The sequence below is a fragment of the Salmo salar genome, chromosome ssa01 (genome assembly GCF_905237065.1).
Source record: "Salmo salar chromosome ssa01, Ssal_v3.1, whole genome shotgun sequence".
In the NCBI taxonomy this organism is placed as follows: domain Eukaryota; kingdom Metazoa; phylum Chordata; class Actinopteri; order Salmoniformes; family Salmonidae; genus Salmo; species Salmo salar.
Genome location: NC_059442.1, coordinates 116,521,373 through 116,540,998, shown reverse-complemented (window position 1 = coordinate 116,540,998; position 19,626 = coordinate 116,521,373). Strand labels below are relative to the sequence as shown.

Here is a 19,626-nt window from a genome sequence, read left to right as displayed (position 1 = left end):
CAGCTTGTATGTGTGTGAACCTTGCCAACATAAAACAAAACATTGATATGGCACGATTGACTGGATTAACCTCAGGTCAGTTATGTGCATTGAGTGCCTTTCAGACAGTAGACACTAACCCTCTGTTACCTGGCCAGCTAAGGAACTGGCAGTGGATCAAACCATTGTGATGCAAAGGGCGGGTGTCGCAATCTTTTGAAACTTAAAAAACGCGCTATTAAGTGTCTATAATCAGCACAAGTGCTTTCATTGCGTATTATTAATATTATTGAAATTACATAGTTATGTTTACAGTGATATATTGGGGGGGACAAATCATATTTTTCCCAGGATGCGGGAGCCATGTCCCCACCGTCCCCCCTGGGATTTCCGCCTATGATGAGTGGTGGTGTCCCGTCCTCCCAGGCCGTTGGCATGGTGCAGGAACAGATAGGATCAAAGTAGTGGAATGGGGGTAGTGGGTTTTAATCAGTGGTGGTGTCCTGTCCTCCCAGGCCGTTGGCATGGTGCAGGAACAGATAGGATCAAAGTAGTGGAATGGGGTAGTGGGTTTTAATGAGTGGTGGTGTCCTGTCCTCCCTGGCCGTTGGCATGGTGCAGGAACAGATAGGATCAAAGTAGTGGAATGGGGGTAGTGGGTTTTAATGAGTGTAGGTGATGGTGTCTAGGGCGCTATTTCAATTTCTTAGAGGAACAGGAATAATAAAGATAATTTAATGTAGGTAGGCTGTGACTGGCCTCACACTCCAGTACAGTAGGTGGCGATGTAAACATCTAAAAGTTGGATGCGATCCGCCAGAAGTAGAAGAAGAAGAATCAGCTCTTTCACTGTGTCACTTTTTTCGTCATGGCAGCTACCACCTGGGAAGACTCCGTCAAAAGTTTGAAAGGTGTGATTTTAGACATGTGCGGCGTGTTATATGATGCCGGAGAAGACGGCGGCTCTCCAATTCCAGGCTCCGTAGAAGCGGTGAAAAGGTGAGGAGGTTAGGTTGGCTTCTAGGTAGAGCTGTACCCAATGGCATTCAGAGGACGGACACTGTTTCGGGACAGTGGGTCCGAGTGAAAACATATTAACTAGACTCCTTCAGATAGAAATGTTACATGTTCTAATCTAATAATTTACATGCCTGAACGGGGCAAATCTATTGCCGACCGGCAGCCAGCAGTGAAGCGGCCGTGTGGTTGTTCTTTTTTGGGATTGATCTCATCAGTTTCTAGCCAACTCTTTTTGAGTTTTCACTCTTTTTCGGGATGGCCGAATCCAGTTGGAAAGCTTCTATTCAAAGTCTTTAGACGTGTGGCGTTTTATAGGTAGAAGCAGTGAGAAAGTGAGGTTTATACATCAGCAACGATGGGGTACAACAATTTAGCCTTTAGATGAAATTCATATTGAAATGTAGCAACAGAACACATGATATACTGCAGAAACAGGAAGCTCTATTACAGTTTATTACATCTCTACAACAGCTATATGACACTTCTATTACATGGGTCGAGTTAGGTTCTGAATGTTGTTTAACTATGGAATGGGGTGTCTCAGTGTGAGTCTGGTTTTGGATCAGTCTGTGTAACCTAATGTCAAACATTCAAAACTGGTGGCAAGATTGCTCCAGAGCTGTTACTCACTGAAGCACTGAATACATTATTTCTACAATCCAATAAAATACCAAATAAATGCAATGTGTAAACGTGCAGATCAGTTGAATGTCCTTTCGGGGACGACGCATGCATAGATTCATTGTAGCCTAATGATTGGATTTGTTTCTATTTCTTTACTGGGGTTGTTTTTTGGTTCAGAGTCAAGTAGAGAATGTGGTTTTACTGTATCTGTTCTGCAGTCTACCAAGGTTATAATTTCAACCCTATTAGTAATGTATCTGTTCTGCAGTCTACCAAGGTTATAATATCAACCCTATTAGTAATGTATCTGTTCTGCAGTCTACCAAGGTTATAATATCAACCCCTATTAGTAATGTATCTGTTCTGCAGTCTACCAAGGTTATAATATCAACCCTATTAGTAATGTATCTGTTCTGCAGTCTAACAAGGTTATAATATCAACCCCTATTAGTACAGTAAACTCACCTGGACTTACTCCCAGCAGGTGTATGGAGGAATAGTATCCTTGATTAAAACGGAAGAACTCCAACCCACTGGTAATCAAACCTCATCCCATGGATACATTTGCATAGCGCATATAAGGAAGTGTTTGGCGAATGAGATTAATGAGGTTATCAAAATGTCTTGATTAAATCCCATAACGCAAAAACATTTTTTTATAATTTTACATTCGACTTGTCTTTTCATACTATCACTGACTGTGTTGAGGAACATTTCCTGACTATGACTTGAGATATGTGGTTGTCTCACCTAGCTAATTTAGGATGAATACACTTACTGTAAATGGCTCTGGATAAAGAACATCTGCCAAATAACAAAAAAATGTTAAATGTAAAAAATGATTATGTCAAAATCTTTCTCCATACAGGCTAAAGGCCTCGGATCTGCAGCTGCGTTTCTGTACCAACGAGACCCAGGCCACACGGGAGGTGTTTGTAGCCGAGCTGCAGAGGATGGGCTTTGATATCTCTGTGTGTGAGGTGTTCTCCCCAGCCCCGGCTGCCGTGGCTGTCCTGAAGGAGAGGGGGCTACGACCCCACCTGCTGGTCTACAATGGTAATGAATTCATCATGTTAATGATTTTTAAATCTAACTTTTTATTTATTAACTAGGCAAGTCAGTTTCAGAACAAATTCTTATTTACAATGACGGGCCTACACTGGCCAAACCTAGACGACGCTGGGCCAATTGTGCGTCGCCCTATGGGACTCCCAATCACGGCCGGTTGTGATACAGCCTGGAATTGAACCAAGGTGTCTACAGTGATGCCTCGAGCACTGAGATGGAGTGCCTTAGACTGCTGTGCCACTCGGGAGACCCCAAATGATGTTTATTGTACATTAAGAGAATCGTTCCACAGCTCACAAGTTTCATACACACTCAGTTACTCTTACCTAGCCTGGTTCTAAGTTACCCTGTCATTTGTTCTTCCTGATTCTGCCTCCCTGTGTGACTTTAGGAAGGCTACCCAGAGTGTTGTCATCTTCAACGTCCCCTCCTGGTATGAGGGAACCCCTCAGTCCGGAACAGGAGTAAACTGGCACACGTAGTCAGGGCAGATCTAGTCGGCAACAAACAGCTACAACTCCCTGGAACTTTACACACAGAACCTCACAAGGAAAGCAACCCGGGTCTTCAATGACCACAGCCACTAACTGCAAGCATCCTTCAATATGCTGCCGTCTGGTCGGAGACTAGGGTTGAATTGCGGGAACCCACTTACCCGGATTTACTGCCTAAAACCACTCCCCTTTTCCCGGGATAAATCACTGAGATCCTAAATAAGTTCCTGAACTGACATGAACATGCTCAATGTCTGTGTTCTTATGTCTGTTCTCCTTTTAATGGAAGACAATTTTCCATTCTGTGTTACTTAATGGATAATAAAGTTTTTTTGAATGTTGTTTGAATTTGTCTGTTTCTATGCAAAGTGATCATGTATACTGTGTTTGTTTGGTTCGTTCCAGGTGTCCTCCCTGAGTTCGACAGTGTTGAGAAGACCAACCCAAACTGTGTTGTCATAGGAGACGCAGCAGAGAAGTTCTCCTACCGGAACCTCAACGATGCCTTCAGAGTTCTCATAGCGCTGGAGAAACCAGTACTGTTCTCTCTGGGCCGAGGGTAGGTGCAGTCATACACACACTATACACACTCATTTACCCCCTTTATTCTCGGATAATAATGCTATTATCGTGTAGTAACAACCCAGTAATAAAGGCCTGATTTATTCAGAAAGATATTCCTGCAGCTCTACTTTAACCCTGAGGTCCACTGTGTGATCTTTATAGGAAGTTACCTTCAGCTCTACTTTAACCCTGAGGTCCACTGTGTGATCTTTATATGTAGTTACCTTCAGCTCTACTTTAACCCTGAGGTCCACTGTGTGATCTTTATAGGAAGTTACCTTCAGCTCTACTTTAACCCTGAGGTCCACTGTGTGATCTTTATAGGAAGTTACCTTCAGCTCTACTTTAACCCTGAGGTCCACTGTGTGATCTTTATAGGAAGTACTACAAAGAGGACGATGGCTTGAAACTGGATGTTGGGGTTTACATGAAGGCATTGGAGGTGGGTGGTTTTATGCTACACACACAGAGTTGGTGAGTTTTAAAAATATATATATTTTATTTTTGCATTTTCCAATTATGAACATTCAAAACAAAAATGAAAATATATTAGACAACAATATGACAAAGTGACAGTAACAGACGAGCGTATAAAATAATTATAATTATATATATACAAAAATACAATAATTAATAAACTCACCTATTATTTTTTTTAAATTTGTATTTATTTTTAAGTCAAAGCCCGTTGATATCTCCCCCAGACCTTTGTGGGAACTTGTAGTCATCTCTGTTTGTCAACGGTCTTTGTGTTTCTCTCCATCAGTATGCCTGTGATGTAGAAGCTGAGGTCATTGGGAAGCCAGACCCCATGTTCTTTCAGAAAGTTCTGGATGACATGGGGATTCAGTCACACCAGGTAGGTTTTAAAAACAAATCCAGCGCATATACATTCATTTAATAAGGATTCTGAGCTATCCTCCTCCCTCTCTCTGTCTCTCTCTCTCTCTCTCTCTGTCTCTCTCTCTCTCTCTCTCTGTCTCTCTCTGTCTGTCTGTCTGTCTGTCTGTCTGTCTGTCTGTCTGTCTGTCTGTCTGTCTGTCTGTCTCTGTGCGTCTGTCTGTCTGTCTGTCTGTCTGTCTGTCTGTCTGTCTGTCTGTCTGTCTGTCTGTCTGTCTGTCTGTCTCTGTCTGTCTGTCTCTGTCTCTCTCTCAGACTCTGATGATTGGTGACGATCTGGTGAATGATGTGGGCGGGGCGCAACACTGTGGAATGAAGGGTGTCCAAGTGAGGACAGGAAAATACAGGTAGGTGTTTGTTTATGTATGTTGACGTCCGTATGTTTGGCTTCACATCGTTGAAATGAATGCAGGCAGAAACCAACTGTCCCATCAACGACCACAAGAGGACAGTCTAACACTACAATAACTGCAAAAGGCTATCTCTTTTACTATAGGCCTGTTTTACCTCCATTTTTAGGGGCATTTTCCTGGACACAGATTAAGTCTAAGGACTAAAAATACTATTTTCGATGGAGAGTCCCCATTGAGAACTTTTTGGTCCAAGGTTTACTCTGTGTCTGTGAAACTGACCATTAGAGTTTTGTTTATTTCATTAAGAAGATGCTGAAAATATCTTTATGTTATCCAAATGTTAAATACAGCTCTGCCACAATCCCATCCATACTCTTCCCCTTTTAGGATGATTTATGAGTCTGTAGTCTGACTAGATTACTGCTACCTCTGTATTAGTCTGTAGCCTGACTAGATTACTGCTACCTCTCTGTATTAGTCTGTAGTCTGACTAGATTACTGCTACCTCTCTGTATTAGTCTGTAGCCTGACTAGATTACTGCTACCTCTCTGTATTAGTCTGTAGCCTGACTAGATTACTGCTACCTCTCTGTATTAGTCTGTAGCCTGACTAGATTACTGCTACCTCTCTGTATTAGTCTGTAGTCTGACTAGATTACTGCTACCCTCTGTATTAGTCTGTAGTCTGACTAGATTACTGCTACCTCTCTGTATTAGTCTGTAGTCTGACTAGATTACTGCTACCTCTCTGTATTAGTCTGTAGTCTGACTAGATTACTGCTACCGACCATTCCTTCGACCTCATGGCTTGGTTTTTGCTCTGACATGCGCTGTCAACTGTGGAACCTACCAGTCGAATGTTTTGACCTACTCATTCAAGGGTTTTTCTTTATTTTTACTATTTTCTACATTGTAGAATAACAGTGAAGACATCACAACTATGAAATAACACATATGGAAGAGTGCAAAGCTGTCATTAAGGCAAAGGTTGGCTACTTTGAAGAATATAAAATATAACATTTATTTTGATTTGTTTAACACTTTTTTGGTTACTACATGATTCCATATGTGTTATTTCATAGTTGTGATGTCTAAACTGTTATTCTACAATGTAGAAAATAGTAAAAATAAAGAAAAACCCTTGAATGAGTAGGTGTCCAAACTTTTGACTGGTACTGTACAACACAGGGCCCCAGGACAGTCAGCCACACAACACAGGGCCCCAGGACAGTCAGCCATACAACACAGGACCCCAGGACAGTCAGCCACACAACACAGGACAGTCAGCCACACAACACAGGACCCCAGGACAGTCAGCCACACAACACAGGACCCCAGGACAGTCAGCCACACAACACAGGACCCCAGGACAGTCAGCCACACAACACAGGACCCCAGGACAGTCAGCCACACAACACAGGACCCCAGGACAGCCAGCCATACAACACAGGACCCCAGGACAGTCAGCCACACAACACAGGACCCCAGGACAGTCAGCCACACAACACAGGACCCCAGGACAGTCAGCCATACAACACAGGGCCCCAGGACAGTCAGCCACACAACACAGGACCCCAGGACAGTCAGCCATACAACACAGGACCCCAGGACAGTCAGCCACACAACACAGGACCCCAGGACAGTCAGCCACACAACACAGGACCCCAGGACAGTCAGCCACACAACACAGGACCCCAGGACAGCCAGCCATACAACACAGGACCCCAGGACAGTCAGCCACACAACACAGGACCCCAGGACAGTCAGCCACACAACACAGGACCCCAGGACAGTCAGCCATACAACACAGGGCCCCAGGACAGTCAGCCACACAACACAGGACCCCATGACAGTCAGCCATACAACACAGGACCCCAGGACAGTCAGCCACACAACACAGGACCCCAGGACAGTCAGCCACACAACACAGGACCCCAGGACAGTCAGCCACACAACACAGGACCCCAGGACAGTCAGCCACACAACACAGGGCCCCAGGACAGTCAGCCATACAACACAGGACCCCAGGACAGTCAGCCATACAACACAGGACCCCAGGACAGTCAGCCACACAACACAGGGCCCCAGGACAGTCAGCCACACAACACAGGGCCCCAGGACAGTCAGCCACACAACACAGGGCCCCAGGACAGTCAGCCACACAACACAGGGCCCCAGGACAGTCAGTCACACAACACAGGACCCCAGGACAGTCAGCCATACAACACAGGACCCCAGGGGAGTCCGTCACACAACCAACACAACAACATCTATATTGGTTTTACATATTATACTGTATATAGATTTTATATATTTTTTTTATTTGAGTTTATCTTTTATTTTCTGTACTTTGAGATGTATTCTTGTATAATGAACAGTATTATACCCCCCACTGGGTTAGCCTGGTCTCCGAGTCCCCCCACTGGGTTAGCCTGGTCTAAGAGTCCCCCACTGGGTTAGTCTGGTCTCCGAGTCCCCCCACTGGGTTAGCCTGGTCTCCGAGTCCCCCCACTGGGTTAGCCTGGTCTCCGAGTCCCCCCACTGGGTTAGCCTGGTCTCCGAGTCCCCCCACTGGGTTAGCCTGGTCTAAGAGTCCCCCACTGGGTTAGCCTGGTCTAAGAGTCCCCCCACTGGGTTAGCCTGGTCTAAGAGTCCCACTGGTTCAACAGTGAAAGGGAGACTCCGGGATGCTGGCCTTAACGGCAGAGTTCCTCTGTCCAGTGTCTGTGTTCTTTTGCCCATCTTAATCTTTTGTTTTTATTGGCCAGTCTGAGATATGGCTTTTTCTTTGCAACTCTGCCTAGAAGGCCAGCATTCCGGAGTGGCCTCTTCACTGCTGACGTTGAGACTGGTGTTTTACGGGTAATATTTAATGAAGCTGTCAGTTGAGGAGTGTGTCTCAAACTAGACACTCTAATGTACTTGTTCTCTTGCTCAGTTGTGCACCGGGGCCTCCCACTCCTCTTTCTATTCTGGTTAGAGCACTGTTCTGTGAAGAGAGTAGTACACAGCGTTGTACAAGATCTTCAGTTTCTTGGCAATTTCTCACATGGAATAGCCTTAATTTCTCTGAACAAGAATAGACTGACGAGTTTCAGAAGAAAGGTCTTTGTTTCAGGCCATTTTGAGCCTGTAATCGAACCCTGAAATGCTGATGCTCCAGATACTCAAGTAGTCTAAAGACGGACAGATTTATGCTTTTTAATTAGCACAACCGTTTTCAGCTGTGCTAAAATAATTGCAAAAGGGTTTCTAATGATCAATTAGCCTTTTAAAATGATAAACGTGGATTAGCAAACACAATATGCCATTGGAACACAGGAGTGATGGTTGCTGATAATGGGCCTCTGTACCCCTATGTAGATATTCTATAAAAAAAATCTGCCGTTTCCAGCTACAATAGTCATTTACAACATTAACAATGTCTACACTGTATTTCTGATCAATTTGATGTTATTTTAATGGACAAAAAAATAGTTTTTCTTTCAAAAACAAGGACATTTCTAAGTAAGCCCAAACATTTGAACGGTAGTGTATACACACACACACATACACCCACACACACAACACACACACACACACACACACACACACACACACACACACACACACACACACACACACACAGTGACAAATTGGCACTGATCTGAGCCAAGGGGGGCCGACGGTGTGTTTGTGGCGTCATGTAACTGATGTCCAGAAGGCTGTTCAGCCTCACACAAACACTGTCTGCTACTTTTATTGTGAGTGTGAGACGTGAGATTTAGCCTTGTTTAGCCTTGCATGACCCGTAAATTCTGTGGAGAGCAGGGAACAGCCATAAACCACAGCGAGATGTGGGAAAAGACAGCTGGCTGTCTCCAAGGTTACGTTCCAAATGGAACCCTATTACTTTAGTAGTTCAAAAGTAGTAGTACACTCTCTAGGGGATAGGATGCCATTTGGGACGAGACCAAGTCAACCAGGTGCTGCTCTGTCAGTGCTCTGTCTCAGGCCTTCTGTGTAGTTCCCACCAGACCTTCCAATATGGCTGCTATAACATCCTAAATCTGTTACCAGACCTTCCAATATGGCTGCTATAACACCCTAAATCTGTTACCAGACCTTCCAATATGGCTGCTATAACACCGTAAATCTGTTACCAGACCTTCCAATATGGCTGCTATAACATCCTAAATCTGTTACCAGACCTTCCAATATGGCTGCTATAACATCCTAAATCTGTTACCAGACCTTCCAATATGGCTGCTATAACATCCTAAATCTGTTACCAGACCTTCCAATATGGCTGCTATAACACCCTAAATCTGTTACCAGACCTTCCAATATGGCTGCTATAACACCCTAAATCTGTTACCAGACCTTCCAATATGGCTGCTATAACATCCTAAATCTGTTACCAGACCTTCCAATATGGCTGCTATAACATCCTAAATCTGTTACCAGACCTTCCAATATGGCTGCTATAACATCCTAAATCTGTTACCAGACCTTCCAATATGGCTGCTATAACACCCTAAATCTGTTACCAGACCTTCCAATATGGCTGCTTATAACATCCTAAATCTGTTACCAGACCTTCCAATATGGCTGCTATAACACCGTAAATCTGTTACCAGACCTTCCAATATGGCTGCTATAACACCGTAAATCTGATACCAGACCTTCCAATATGGCTTCTATAACACCGTAAATCTGTTACCAGCCTTCCAATATGGCTGCTATAACATCCTAAATCTGTTACCAGGCCTTCCAATATGGCTGCTATAACATCCTAAATCTGTTACCAGCCTTCCAATATGGCTGCTATAACATCCTAAATCTGTTACCAGGCCTTCCAATATGGCTGCTATAACATCCTAAATCTGTTACCAGACCTTCCAATATGGCTGCTATAACATCCTAAATCTGTTACCAGACCTTCCAATATGGCTGCTATAACACCGTAAATCTGTTACCAGACCTTCCAATATGGCTGCTATAACATCCTAAATCTGTTACCAGACCTTCCAATATGGCTGCTATAACATCCTAAATCTGTTACCAGACCTTCCAATATGGCTGCTATAACATCCTAAGTCTGTTACCAGACCTTCCAATATGGCTGCTATAACATCCTAAATCTGTTACCAGACCTTCCAATATGGCTGCTATAACATCCTAAATCTGTTACCAGACCTTCCAATATGGCTGCTATAACACCGTAAATATGTTACCAGGCCTTCCAATATGGCTGCTATAACACCGTAAATCTGTTACCAGGCCTTCCAATATGGCTGCCTGCTTCAAATGGCTGTATTGTACCCTACTGAGGGAGAACACGGAGGGAGATAAAAAGTACTTATTCATATCTCCAGCCAGATGTGATATTAATGACCCTGTTCTTGACCTCCTCCTCGTCCTCCTTTGGGGTTATGGAATCATGATGCCAAAAAGCCGATTAGGAAATAAAGGCCATGTTTATGGCTATAAGAAATACGGAATGGAGAAAAAAAACACGCACTTTTTTTTTTTTCTCCCGGTGATGATAAATCCTTGTTTGTCGGAGAACACTTTGTTGTGTGGATGGAATGTTTGGTAGCTAAGTGTAATCCCCCCCTCCTCCTTAACAGATATATGGCTCCATCCTCATAATAGACCAGGCGTAACCCCCCCCTCCTTAACAGATACATGGCTCCAACACTTTGTTGTGTGGATGGAATGTTTGGTAGCTAAGTGTAACCCCCCCCTCCTCCTTAACTGATACATGGCTCCATCCTCATAATAGACCAAGTGTAACCCCCCCTCCTTAACATATACATGGCTCCATCCTCATAATAGACCAAGTGTAACCCCCCCCTCCTCCTTAACAGATACATGGCTCCATCCTCATAATAGACCAAGAGTACCCCCCCCTCCTTAACAGATACATGGCTCCATCCTCATAATAGACCAAGTGTAACCCCCCCCCTCTCCTTAACAGATACATGGCTCCATCCTCATAATAGACCAAGTGTAACCCCCCTCCTTAACAGATACATGGCTCCATCCTCATAATAGACCAAGTGTAACCCCCCTTAACATATACATGGTTCCATCCTCATAATAGACCAAGTGTAACCCCCCTCCTTAACAGATACATGGCTACATCCTCATAATAGACCAAGTGTAACCCCCCTCCTCCTTAACAGATACATGGCTCCATCCTCATAATAGACCAAGTGTAACCCACCCCCAACAGATACATGGCTGCATCCTCATAATAGACCAAGTGTAACCCCCCCAACAGATACATGGCTCCATCCTCATAATAGACCAAGTGTAACCCCCCCCCTCCTCCTTAACAGATACATGGCTCCATCCTCATAATAGACCAAGTGTAACCCCCCCTCCTCCTTAACATATACATGGCTCCATCCTCATAATAGACCAAGTGTAACCAACCCTCCTCCTTAACAGATACATGGCTCCATCCTCATAATAGACCAAGTGTAACCCCCCCCTCCTCCTTAACAGATACATGGCTCCATCCTCATAATAGACCAAGTGTAACCCCCCCCTCCTCCTTAACAGATACATGGCTCCATCCTCATAATAGACCAAGTGTAACCCCCCTTAACAAATACATGGCTCCATCCTCATAATAGACCAAGTGTAACCCCCCCCCTTAACAGATACATGGCTCCATCCTCATTATAGACCAAGTGTAACCCCCCCTCCTCCTTAACAGATACATGGCTCCATCCTCATTATAGACCAAGTGTAACCCCCCTCCTTAACAGATACATGGCTCCATCCTCATAATAGACCAAGTGTAACCCCCCTCCTTAACAGATACATGGCTCCATCCTCATAATAGACCAAGTGTAACCCCCCCCTCCTTAACAGATACATGGCTCCATCCTCATAATAGACCAAGTGTAACCCCCCTCCTTAACAGATACATGGCTCCATCCTCATAATAGACCAAGTGTAACCCCCCCTTAACAGATACATGGCTCCATCCTCATAATAGACCAAGTGTAACCCCCCCTCCTTAACAGATACATGGCTCCATCCTCATAATAGACCAAGTGTAACCCCCCCCTCCTTAACAGATACATGGCTCCATCCTCATAATAGACCAAGTGTAACCCCCCCCCTTCTTAACAGATACATGGCTCCATCCTCATAATAGACCAAGTGTAACCCCCCCCTCCTTAACAGATACATGGCTCCATCCTCATAATAGACCAAGTGTCCCCCCCTCCTTAACAGATACATGGCTCCATCCTCATAATAGACCAAGTGTAACCCCCCCCCTCCTCCTTAACAGATACATGGCTCCATCCTCATAATAGACCAAGTGTAACCCCTCCCCCTCCTTAACAGATACATGGCTCCATCCTCATAATAGACCAAGTGTAACCCCCCCCTCCTTAACAGATACATGGCTCCATCCTCATAATAGACCAAGTGTAACCTCCCCCTCCTCCTTAACAGATACATGGCTCCGTCCTCATAATAGACCACGTGTAACCCCCCAACAGATACATGGCTCCATCCTCATAATAGACCAAGTGTAACCCCCCTTAACAAATACATGGCTCCATCCTCATAATAGACCAAGTGTAACCCCCCCCCCCTTAACAGATACATGGCTACATCCTCATAATAGACCAAGTGTAACCCCCCCTCCTCCTTAACAGATACATGGCTCCATCCTCATAATAGACCAAGTGTAACCCCCCTCCTTAACAGATACATGGCTCCATCCTCATAATAGACCAAGTGTAACCAACCCTCCTCCTTAACAGATACATGGCTCCATCCTCATAATAGACCAAGTGTAACCCCCCTCCTCCTTAACAGATACATGGCTCCATCCTCATAATAGACCAAGTGTAACCCCCCTCCTTAACAGATACATTAGCTCCATCCTCATAATAGACCAAGTGTAACCCCCCCTCCTTAACAGATACATGGCTCCATCCTCATAATAGACCAAGTGTAACCTCCCCCTCCTCCTTAACAGATACATGGCTCCGTCCTCATAATAGACCACGTGTAACCCCCCCCTTAACAGATACATGGCTCCTTCCTCATAATAGACCACGTGTAACCCCCCAACAGATACATGGCTCCATCCTCATAATAGACCAAGTGTAACCCCCCCCTTAACATATACATGGTTCCATCCTCATAATAGACCAAGTGTAACCCCCTCCTCCTTAACAGATACATGGCTCCATCCTCATAATAGACCAAGTGTAACCCACCCCCAACAGATACAAGGCTGCATCCTCATAATAGACCAAGTGTAACCCCCCCTCCTTAACAGATACATGGCTCCATCCTCATAATAGACCAAGTGTAACCCCCCTCCTCCTTAACATATACATGGCTCCATCCTCATAATAGACCAAGTGTAACCAACCCTCCTCCTTAACAGATACATGGCTCCATCCTCATAATAGACCAAGTGTAACCCCCCCCTCCTCCTTAACAGATACATGGCTCCATCCTTATAATAGACCAAGTGTAACCCCCTCCTTAACAGATACATTAGCTCCATCCTCATAATAGACCAAGTGTAACCCCCCTCCTTAACAGATACATGGCTCCATCCTCATAATAGACCAAGTGTAACCCCCCCTCCTCCTTAACAGATACATGGCTCCATCCTCATAATAGACCAAGTGTAACCCCCTCCTTAACAGATACATTAGCTCCATCCTCATAATAGACCAAGTGTAACCCCCCCTCCTTAACAGATACATGGCTCCATCCTCATAATAGACCAAGTGTAACCCCCCCCTCCTCCTTAACTGATACATGGCTCCATCCTCATAATAGACCAAGTGTAACCCCCCTCCTCCTTAACATATACATGGCTCCATCCTCATAATAGACCAAGTGTAACCCCCCCTCCTCCTTAACAGATACATGGCTCCATCCTCATAATAGACCAAGTGTAACCCCCCCCTCCTCCTTAACAGATACATGGCTCCATCCTCATAATAGACCAAGTGTAATGCCCCCCCCCTTAACAGATATATGGCTCCATCCTCATAATAGACCAAGTTTAACCCCCCCCTCCTTAACAGATACATGGCTACATCCTCATAATAGACCAAGTGTAACCCCCCCTCCTTAACAGATACATGGCTCCATCCTCATAATAGACCAAATGTAACCCCCCCCTCCTTAACAGATTCATGGCTCCATCCTCATAATAGACCAAGTGTAACCCCCCTCCTCCTCAACAGATACATGGCTCCATCCTCATAATAGACCAAGTGTAACCCCCCCTCCTTAACAGATACATGGCTCCATCCTCATAATAGACCAAGTGTAACCCCCCTCCTCCTTAACATAAACATGGCTCCATCCTCATAATAGACCAAGTGTAACCCCCCCTCCTTAACAGATACATTGCTCCATCCTCATAATAGACCAAGTGTAACCCCCCTCCCCTTAACAGATACATGGCTCCATCCTCATAATAGTCCAAGTGTAACCCCCCCTCCTTAACAGATACATGGTTCCATCCTCATAATAGACCAAGTGTAACCCCCCTCCTTAACAGATACATGGCTCCATCCTCATAATAGACCAAGTGTAACCCCCCTCCTCCTTAACAGATACATGGCTCCATCCTCATAATAGACCAAGTGTAACCCCCCTTAACAGATACATGGCTCCATCCTGATAATAGACCAAGTGTACCCCCCCCTCTTTAACAGATACATGGCTCCATCCTCATAATAGACCAAGTGTAACCCCCCCCTCCTTAACAGATACATGGCTCCATCCTCATAATAGACCAAGTGTAACCCCCCCTCCTCAACAGATACATGGCTCCATCCTCATAATAGACCAAGTGTAACCCCCCCCCTCCTCCTTAACAGATACATGGCTCCATCCTCATAATAGACCAAGTGTAACCCCCCCTCCTCCTTAACAGATACATGGCTCCATCCTCATAATAGACCAAGTGTACCCGCCCCCCTCTTTAACAGATACATGGCTCCATCCTCATAATAGACCAAGTGTAACCCCCCCCCTCCTCCTTAACAGATACATGGCTCCATCCTCATAATAGACCAAGTGTAATGCCCCCCCTTAACAGATATATGGCTCCATCCTCATAATAGACCAAGTTTAACCCCCCCCTCCTTAACAGATACATGGCTCCATCCTCATAATAGACCAAGTGTAACCCCCCTCCTTAACAGATACATGGCTCCATCCTCATAATAGACCAAATGTAACCCCCCCCTCCTTAACAGATTCATGGCTCCATCCTCATAATAGACCAAGTCTAACCCCCCTCCTCCTCAACAGATACATGGCTCCATCCTCATAATAGACCAAGTGTAACCCCCCCCCTCCTTAACAGATACATGGCTCCATCCTCATAATAGACCAAGTGTAACCCCCCCTCCTCCTTAACATAAACATGGCTCCATCCTCATAATAGACCAAGTGTAACCCCCCCTCCTTAACAGATACATTGCTCCATCCTCATAATAGACCAAGTGTAACCCCCCCTTAACAGATACATGGCTCTATCCTCATAATAGACCAAGTGTAACCCCCCCCCCTCCTCCTTAACAGATACATGGCTCCATCCTCATAATAGACCAAGTGTAACCCCCTCCTCCTCCTTAACAGATACATGGCTCCATCCTCATAATAGACCAAGTGTAACCCCCCCCTCCTCCTTAACAGATACATGGCTCCATCCTCATAATAGACCAAGTGTAACCCCCCCCCTCCTCCTTAACAGATACATGGCTCCATCCTCATAATAGACCAAGTGTAATCCCCCCCCCGTAACAGATATATGGCTCCATCCTCATAATAGACCAAGTTTAACCCCCCCCCCCTCCTTAACAGATACATGGCTCCATCCTCATAATAGACCAAGTGTAATGCCCCCCCCCGTAACAGATACATGGCTCCATCCTCATAATAGACCAAGTGTAACCCCCCCCCCCTTAACATAAACATGGCTCCATCCTCATAATAGACCAAGTGTAACCCCCCCTCCTTAACAGATACATGGCTCCATCCTCATAATAGACCAAGTGTAACCCCCCCTCCTCCTTAACATAAACATGGCTCCATCCTCATAATAGACCAAGTGTAACCCCCCCCTCAACAGATACATGGCTCTATCCTCATAATAGACCAAGTGTAACCCCCCCCCTCCTCCTTAACAGATACATGGCTCCATCCTCATAATAGACCAAGTGTAACCCCCCCTCCTCCTCCTTAACAGATACATGGCTCCATCCTCATAATAGACCAAGTGTAACCCCCCCTCCTTAACAGATACATGGCTCCATCCTCATAATAGACCAAGTGTAACCCCCTCCCTCCTTAACAGATACATGGCTCCATCCTCATAATAGACCAAGTGTAACCCCCCCCTTAACAGATACATGGCTCCATCCTCATAATAGACCCAATGTAACCCCCCCCTCCTTAACAGATACATGGCTCCATCCTGCATGATTGTCATGCTAGCTAGCCAGTTGGTGGATGCTAGCTGGTGGAGGTGTGATTATCATGCTAGGTTGCTGCTGGAGGTGGGATTGTCATGCTAGCTAGCTGGTGGAGGTGGGATTGTTATGCTAGCTAGCTGGTGGAGGTGGGATTGTTATGCTAGCTAGCTGGTGGAGGTGGGATTGTCATGCTAACTAGCTGGTGGAGGTGGGATTGTCATGCTAGCTAGCTGGTGGAGGTGGGATTGTTATGCTAGCTAGCTGGTGGAGATGGGATTGTCATGCTAGCTAGCTGGTGGAGGTGGGATTGTCATGCTAGCTAGCTGGTGGAGGTGGGATTGTTATGCTAGCTAGCTGGTGGAGGTGGGATTGTCATGCTAGCTAGCTGGTGGAGGTGGGATTGTTACGCTAGCTAGCTGGTGGAGGTGGGATTGTTATGCTAGCTAGCTGGTGGAGGTGGGATTGTCATGCTAACTAGCTGGTGGAGGTGGGATTGTTATGCTAGCTGGCTGGTGGAGGTGGGATTGTTATGCTAACTAGCTGGTGGAGGTGGGATTGTCATGCTAACTAGCTGGTGGAGGTGGGATTGTCATGCTAGCTAGCTGGTGGAGATGGGATTGTCATGCTAACTAGCAGGCAACTTGCTAATATAATGAGCTACCAAAAGCAAGCAGAGAGAGCGCTCCCACGGGGAAGCTCCTAGGACTGTGTTCTTTTAATGTAGAACAGGTTTGCACTGGGACTCCCAGCAGAGTGCTGGGACATTAGAATACCTCTGAGATCTGACTGCTGATGTTGATACAGAAAATAGCATGGGAACAATCTGATCTGATGAACTCTCCTGTGAACTCTGTTCTACCCTTGCCTTGCATAGCCTTTTCAACTATGTAGCAACATATTGAAACATAGCAGCTGTATGAACTTGCTTAAATTACGTATGACAACCACATATCACAGTAGTTAGTATATTCAGATAGCTAGGTGGGACAACCACATATCACAGTAGTTAGTATATTCAGATAGCTAGGTGGGACAACCACATATTACAGTAGTTAGCATATTCAGATAGCTAGGTGGGACAACCACATATCACAGTAGTTAGTATATTCAGATAGCTAGGTGGGACAACCACATATCCCAGTAGTTAGTATATTCAGATAGCTAGGTGGGACAACCACATATCCCAGTAGTTAGTATATTCAGATAGCTAGGTGGGACAACCACATATCACAGTAGTTAGTATATTCAGATAGCTAGGTGGGACAACCACATATCACAGTAGTTAGTATATTCAGATAGCTAGGTGGGACAACCACATATTACAGTAGTTAGCATATTCAGATAGCTAGGTGAGACAACCACATATTACAGTAGTTAGCATATTCAGATAGCTAGGTGGGACAACCACATATCACAGTAGTTAGCATATTCAGATAGCTAGGTGGGACAACCACATATTACAGTAGTTAGCATATTCAGATAGCTAGGTGAGACAACCACATATTACAGTAGTTAGTATATTCAGATAGCTAGTTGGGACAACCACATATCACAGTAGTTAGCATATTCAGATAGCTAGGTGGGACAACCACATATCACAGTAGTTAGTATATTCAGATAGCTAGGTGGGACAACCACCTATCACAGTAGTTAGTATATTCAGATAGCTAGGCGGGACAACCACATATTACAGTAGTTAGTATATCCAGATAGCTAGGTGGGACAACCACATATCACAGTAGTTAGTATATTCAGATAGCTAGGTGGACAACCACATATTACAGTAGTTAGTATATTCAGATAGCTAGATGAGACAACCACATATTACAGTAGTTAGTATATCCAGATAGCTAGGTGGACAACCACATATCACAGTAGTTAGTATATTCATCTTCAGATAGCTAGGTGGGACAACCACATATCACAGTAGTTAGTATATTCAGATATCTTCAGTCCCATCCCCAGTTTCTAGTCCTATTCCCAGTGCCCAGTCCTAGCCCCAGTTCCCTATCTCAGTCCTAGCCCCAGTTCCCTATCTCAGTCCTATCCCCTATTCCCAGTCATAGCCCCAGTTCCCTATCCCAGTCCTAGCCCCAGTTCCCTATCCCAGTCCTAGCCCAAGTTCCCAGTGCTATTCCCAGTTCCCTATCCCAGTCCTAGCCCCAGTTCCCTATCCCAGTCATAGCCCCAGTTCCCTATCTCAGTCCTATCCCCTATCCCAGTGCTATTCCCAGTTCCCTATCCCAGTGCTAGCCCCAGTCCCAGTCCTATTCCCAGTCCTGTCCCCAGGCCCAGTCCTATTCCCAGTCCTATTCCCAGTCCTATTCCCAGTCCTATTCCCAGTCCTATTCTCAGTCCCAGTCCTATCCCCAGTCCTATTCTCAGTCCCAGTCCTATCCCCAGTCCTATTCCCAGTCCTGTCCCCAGGCCCAGTCCTATTCCCAGTCCTATTCCCAGTCCTATTCTCAGTCCCAGTCCTATCCACATCCCCAGTCCACAGTCCTATTCCCAGTCCTATTCTCATTCCCAGTCCTATTCTCAGTCGCAGTCCTATTCCCAGTCCTGTCCCCAGGCCAAGTCCTATTCCCAGTCCTACTCTCAGTCCCAGTCCTATCCCTTGTCCCAGTCAGTCCATTACCTCAGCAGTACCAGTACCAGTCAGTCCATTACCTCAGCAGTACCAGTCAGTTCATTACCTCAGCAGTACCAGTCAGTCCATTACCTCAGCAGTACCAGTACCAGTCAGTCCATTACCTCAGCAGTACCAGTCAGTTCATTACCTCAGCAGTACCAGTCAGTCCATTACCTCAGCAGTACCAGTACCAGTCAGTCCATTACCTCAGCAGTACCAGTCAGTCCATTACCTCAGCAGTACCAGTCAGTCCATTACCTCAGCAGTACCAGTCAGTCCATTACCTCAGCAGTGCCAGTCAGTCCATTACCTCAGCAGTACCAGTCAGTCCATTACCTCAGCACTACCAGTACCAGTCAGTCCATTACCTCAGCACTACCAGTACCAGTCAGTCCATTACCTCAGCAGTACCAGTACCAGTCAGTCCATTACCTCAGCACTACCAGTACCAGTCAGTCCATTACCTCAGCAGTGCCAGTCAGTCCATTACCTCAGCAGTACCAGTCAGTCCATTACCTCAG

General features: G+C 45.4%; 1 protein-coding gene across 2 annotated transcripts in view; it reads left to right on the top strand.

The window, feature by feature from the left end:
* Window positions 1–769: 769 nt before the first annotated feature.
* The window catches only part of LOC106592890 (phospholysine phosphohistidine inorganic pyrophosphate phosphatase), a 24,188-nt gene continuing 5,331 nt past the window's right edge, over window positions 770–19,626 (top strand). For both annotated transcript variants that reach the window (XR_006756942.1, XM_045687729.1), the window contains exons 1-6: window positions 770–978; window positions 2,492–2,679; window positions 3,591–3,744; window positions 4,128–4,191; window positions 4,516–4,608; window positions 4,905–4,996. Coding sequence is in view for 1 of the 2 variants with exons in the window: in XM_045687729.1 (XP_045543685.1) it covers window positions 848–978; window positions 2,492–2,679; window positions 3,591–3,744; window positions 4,128–4,191; window positions 4,516–4,608; window positions 4,905–4,996 (722 nt within the window). In the remaining variant the exon portion in view is untranslated. The remainder of the gene's footprint in view (window positions 979–2,491; window positions 2,680–3,590; window positions 3,745–4,127; window positions 4,192–4,515; window positions 4,609–4,904; window positions 4,997–19,626) is intronic.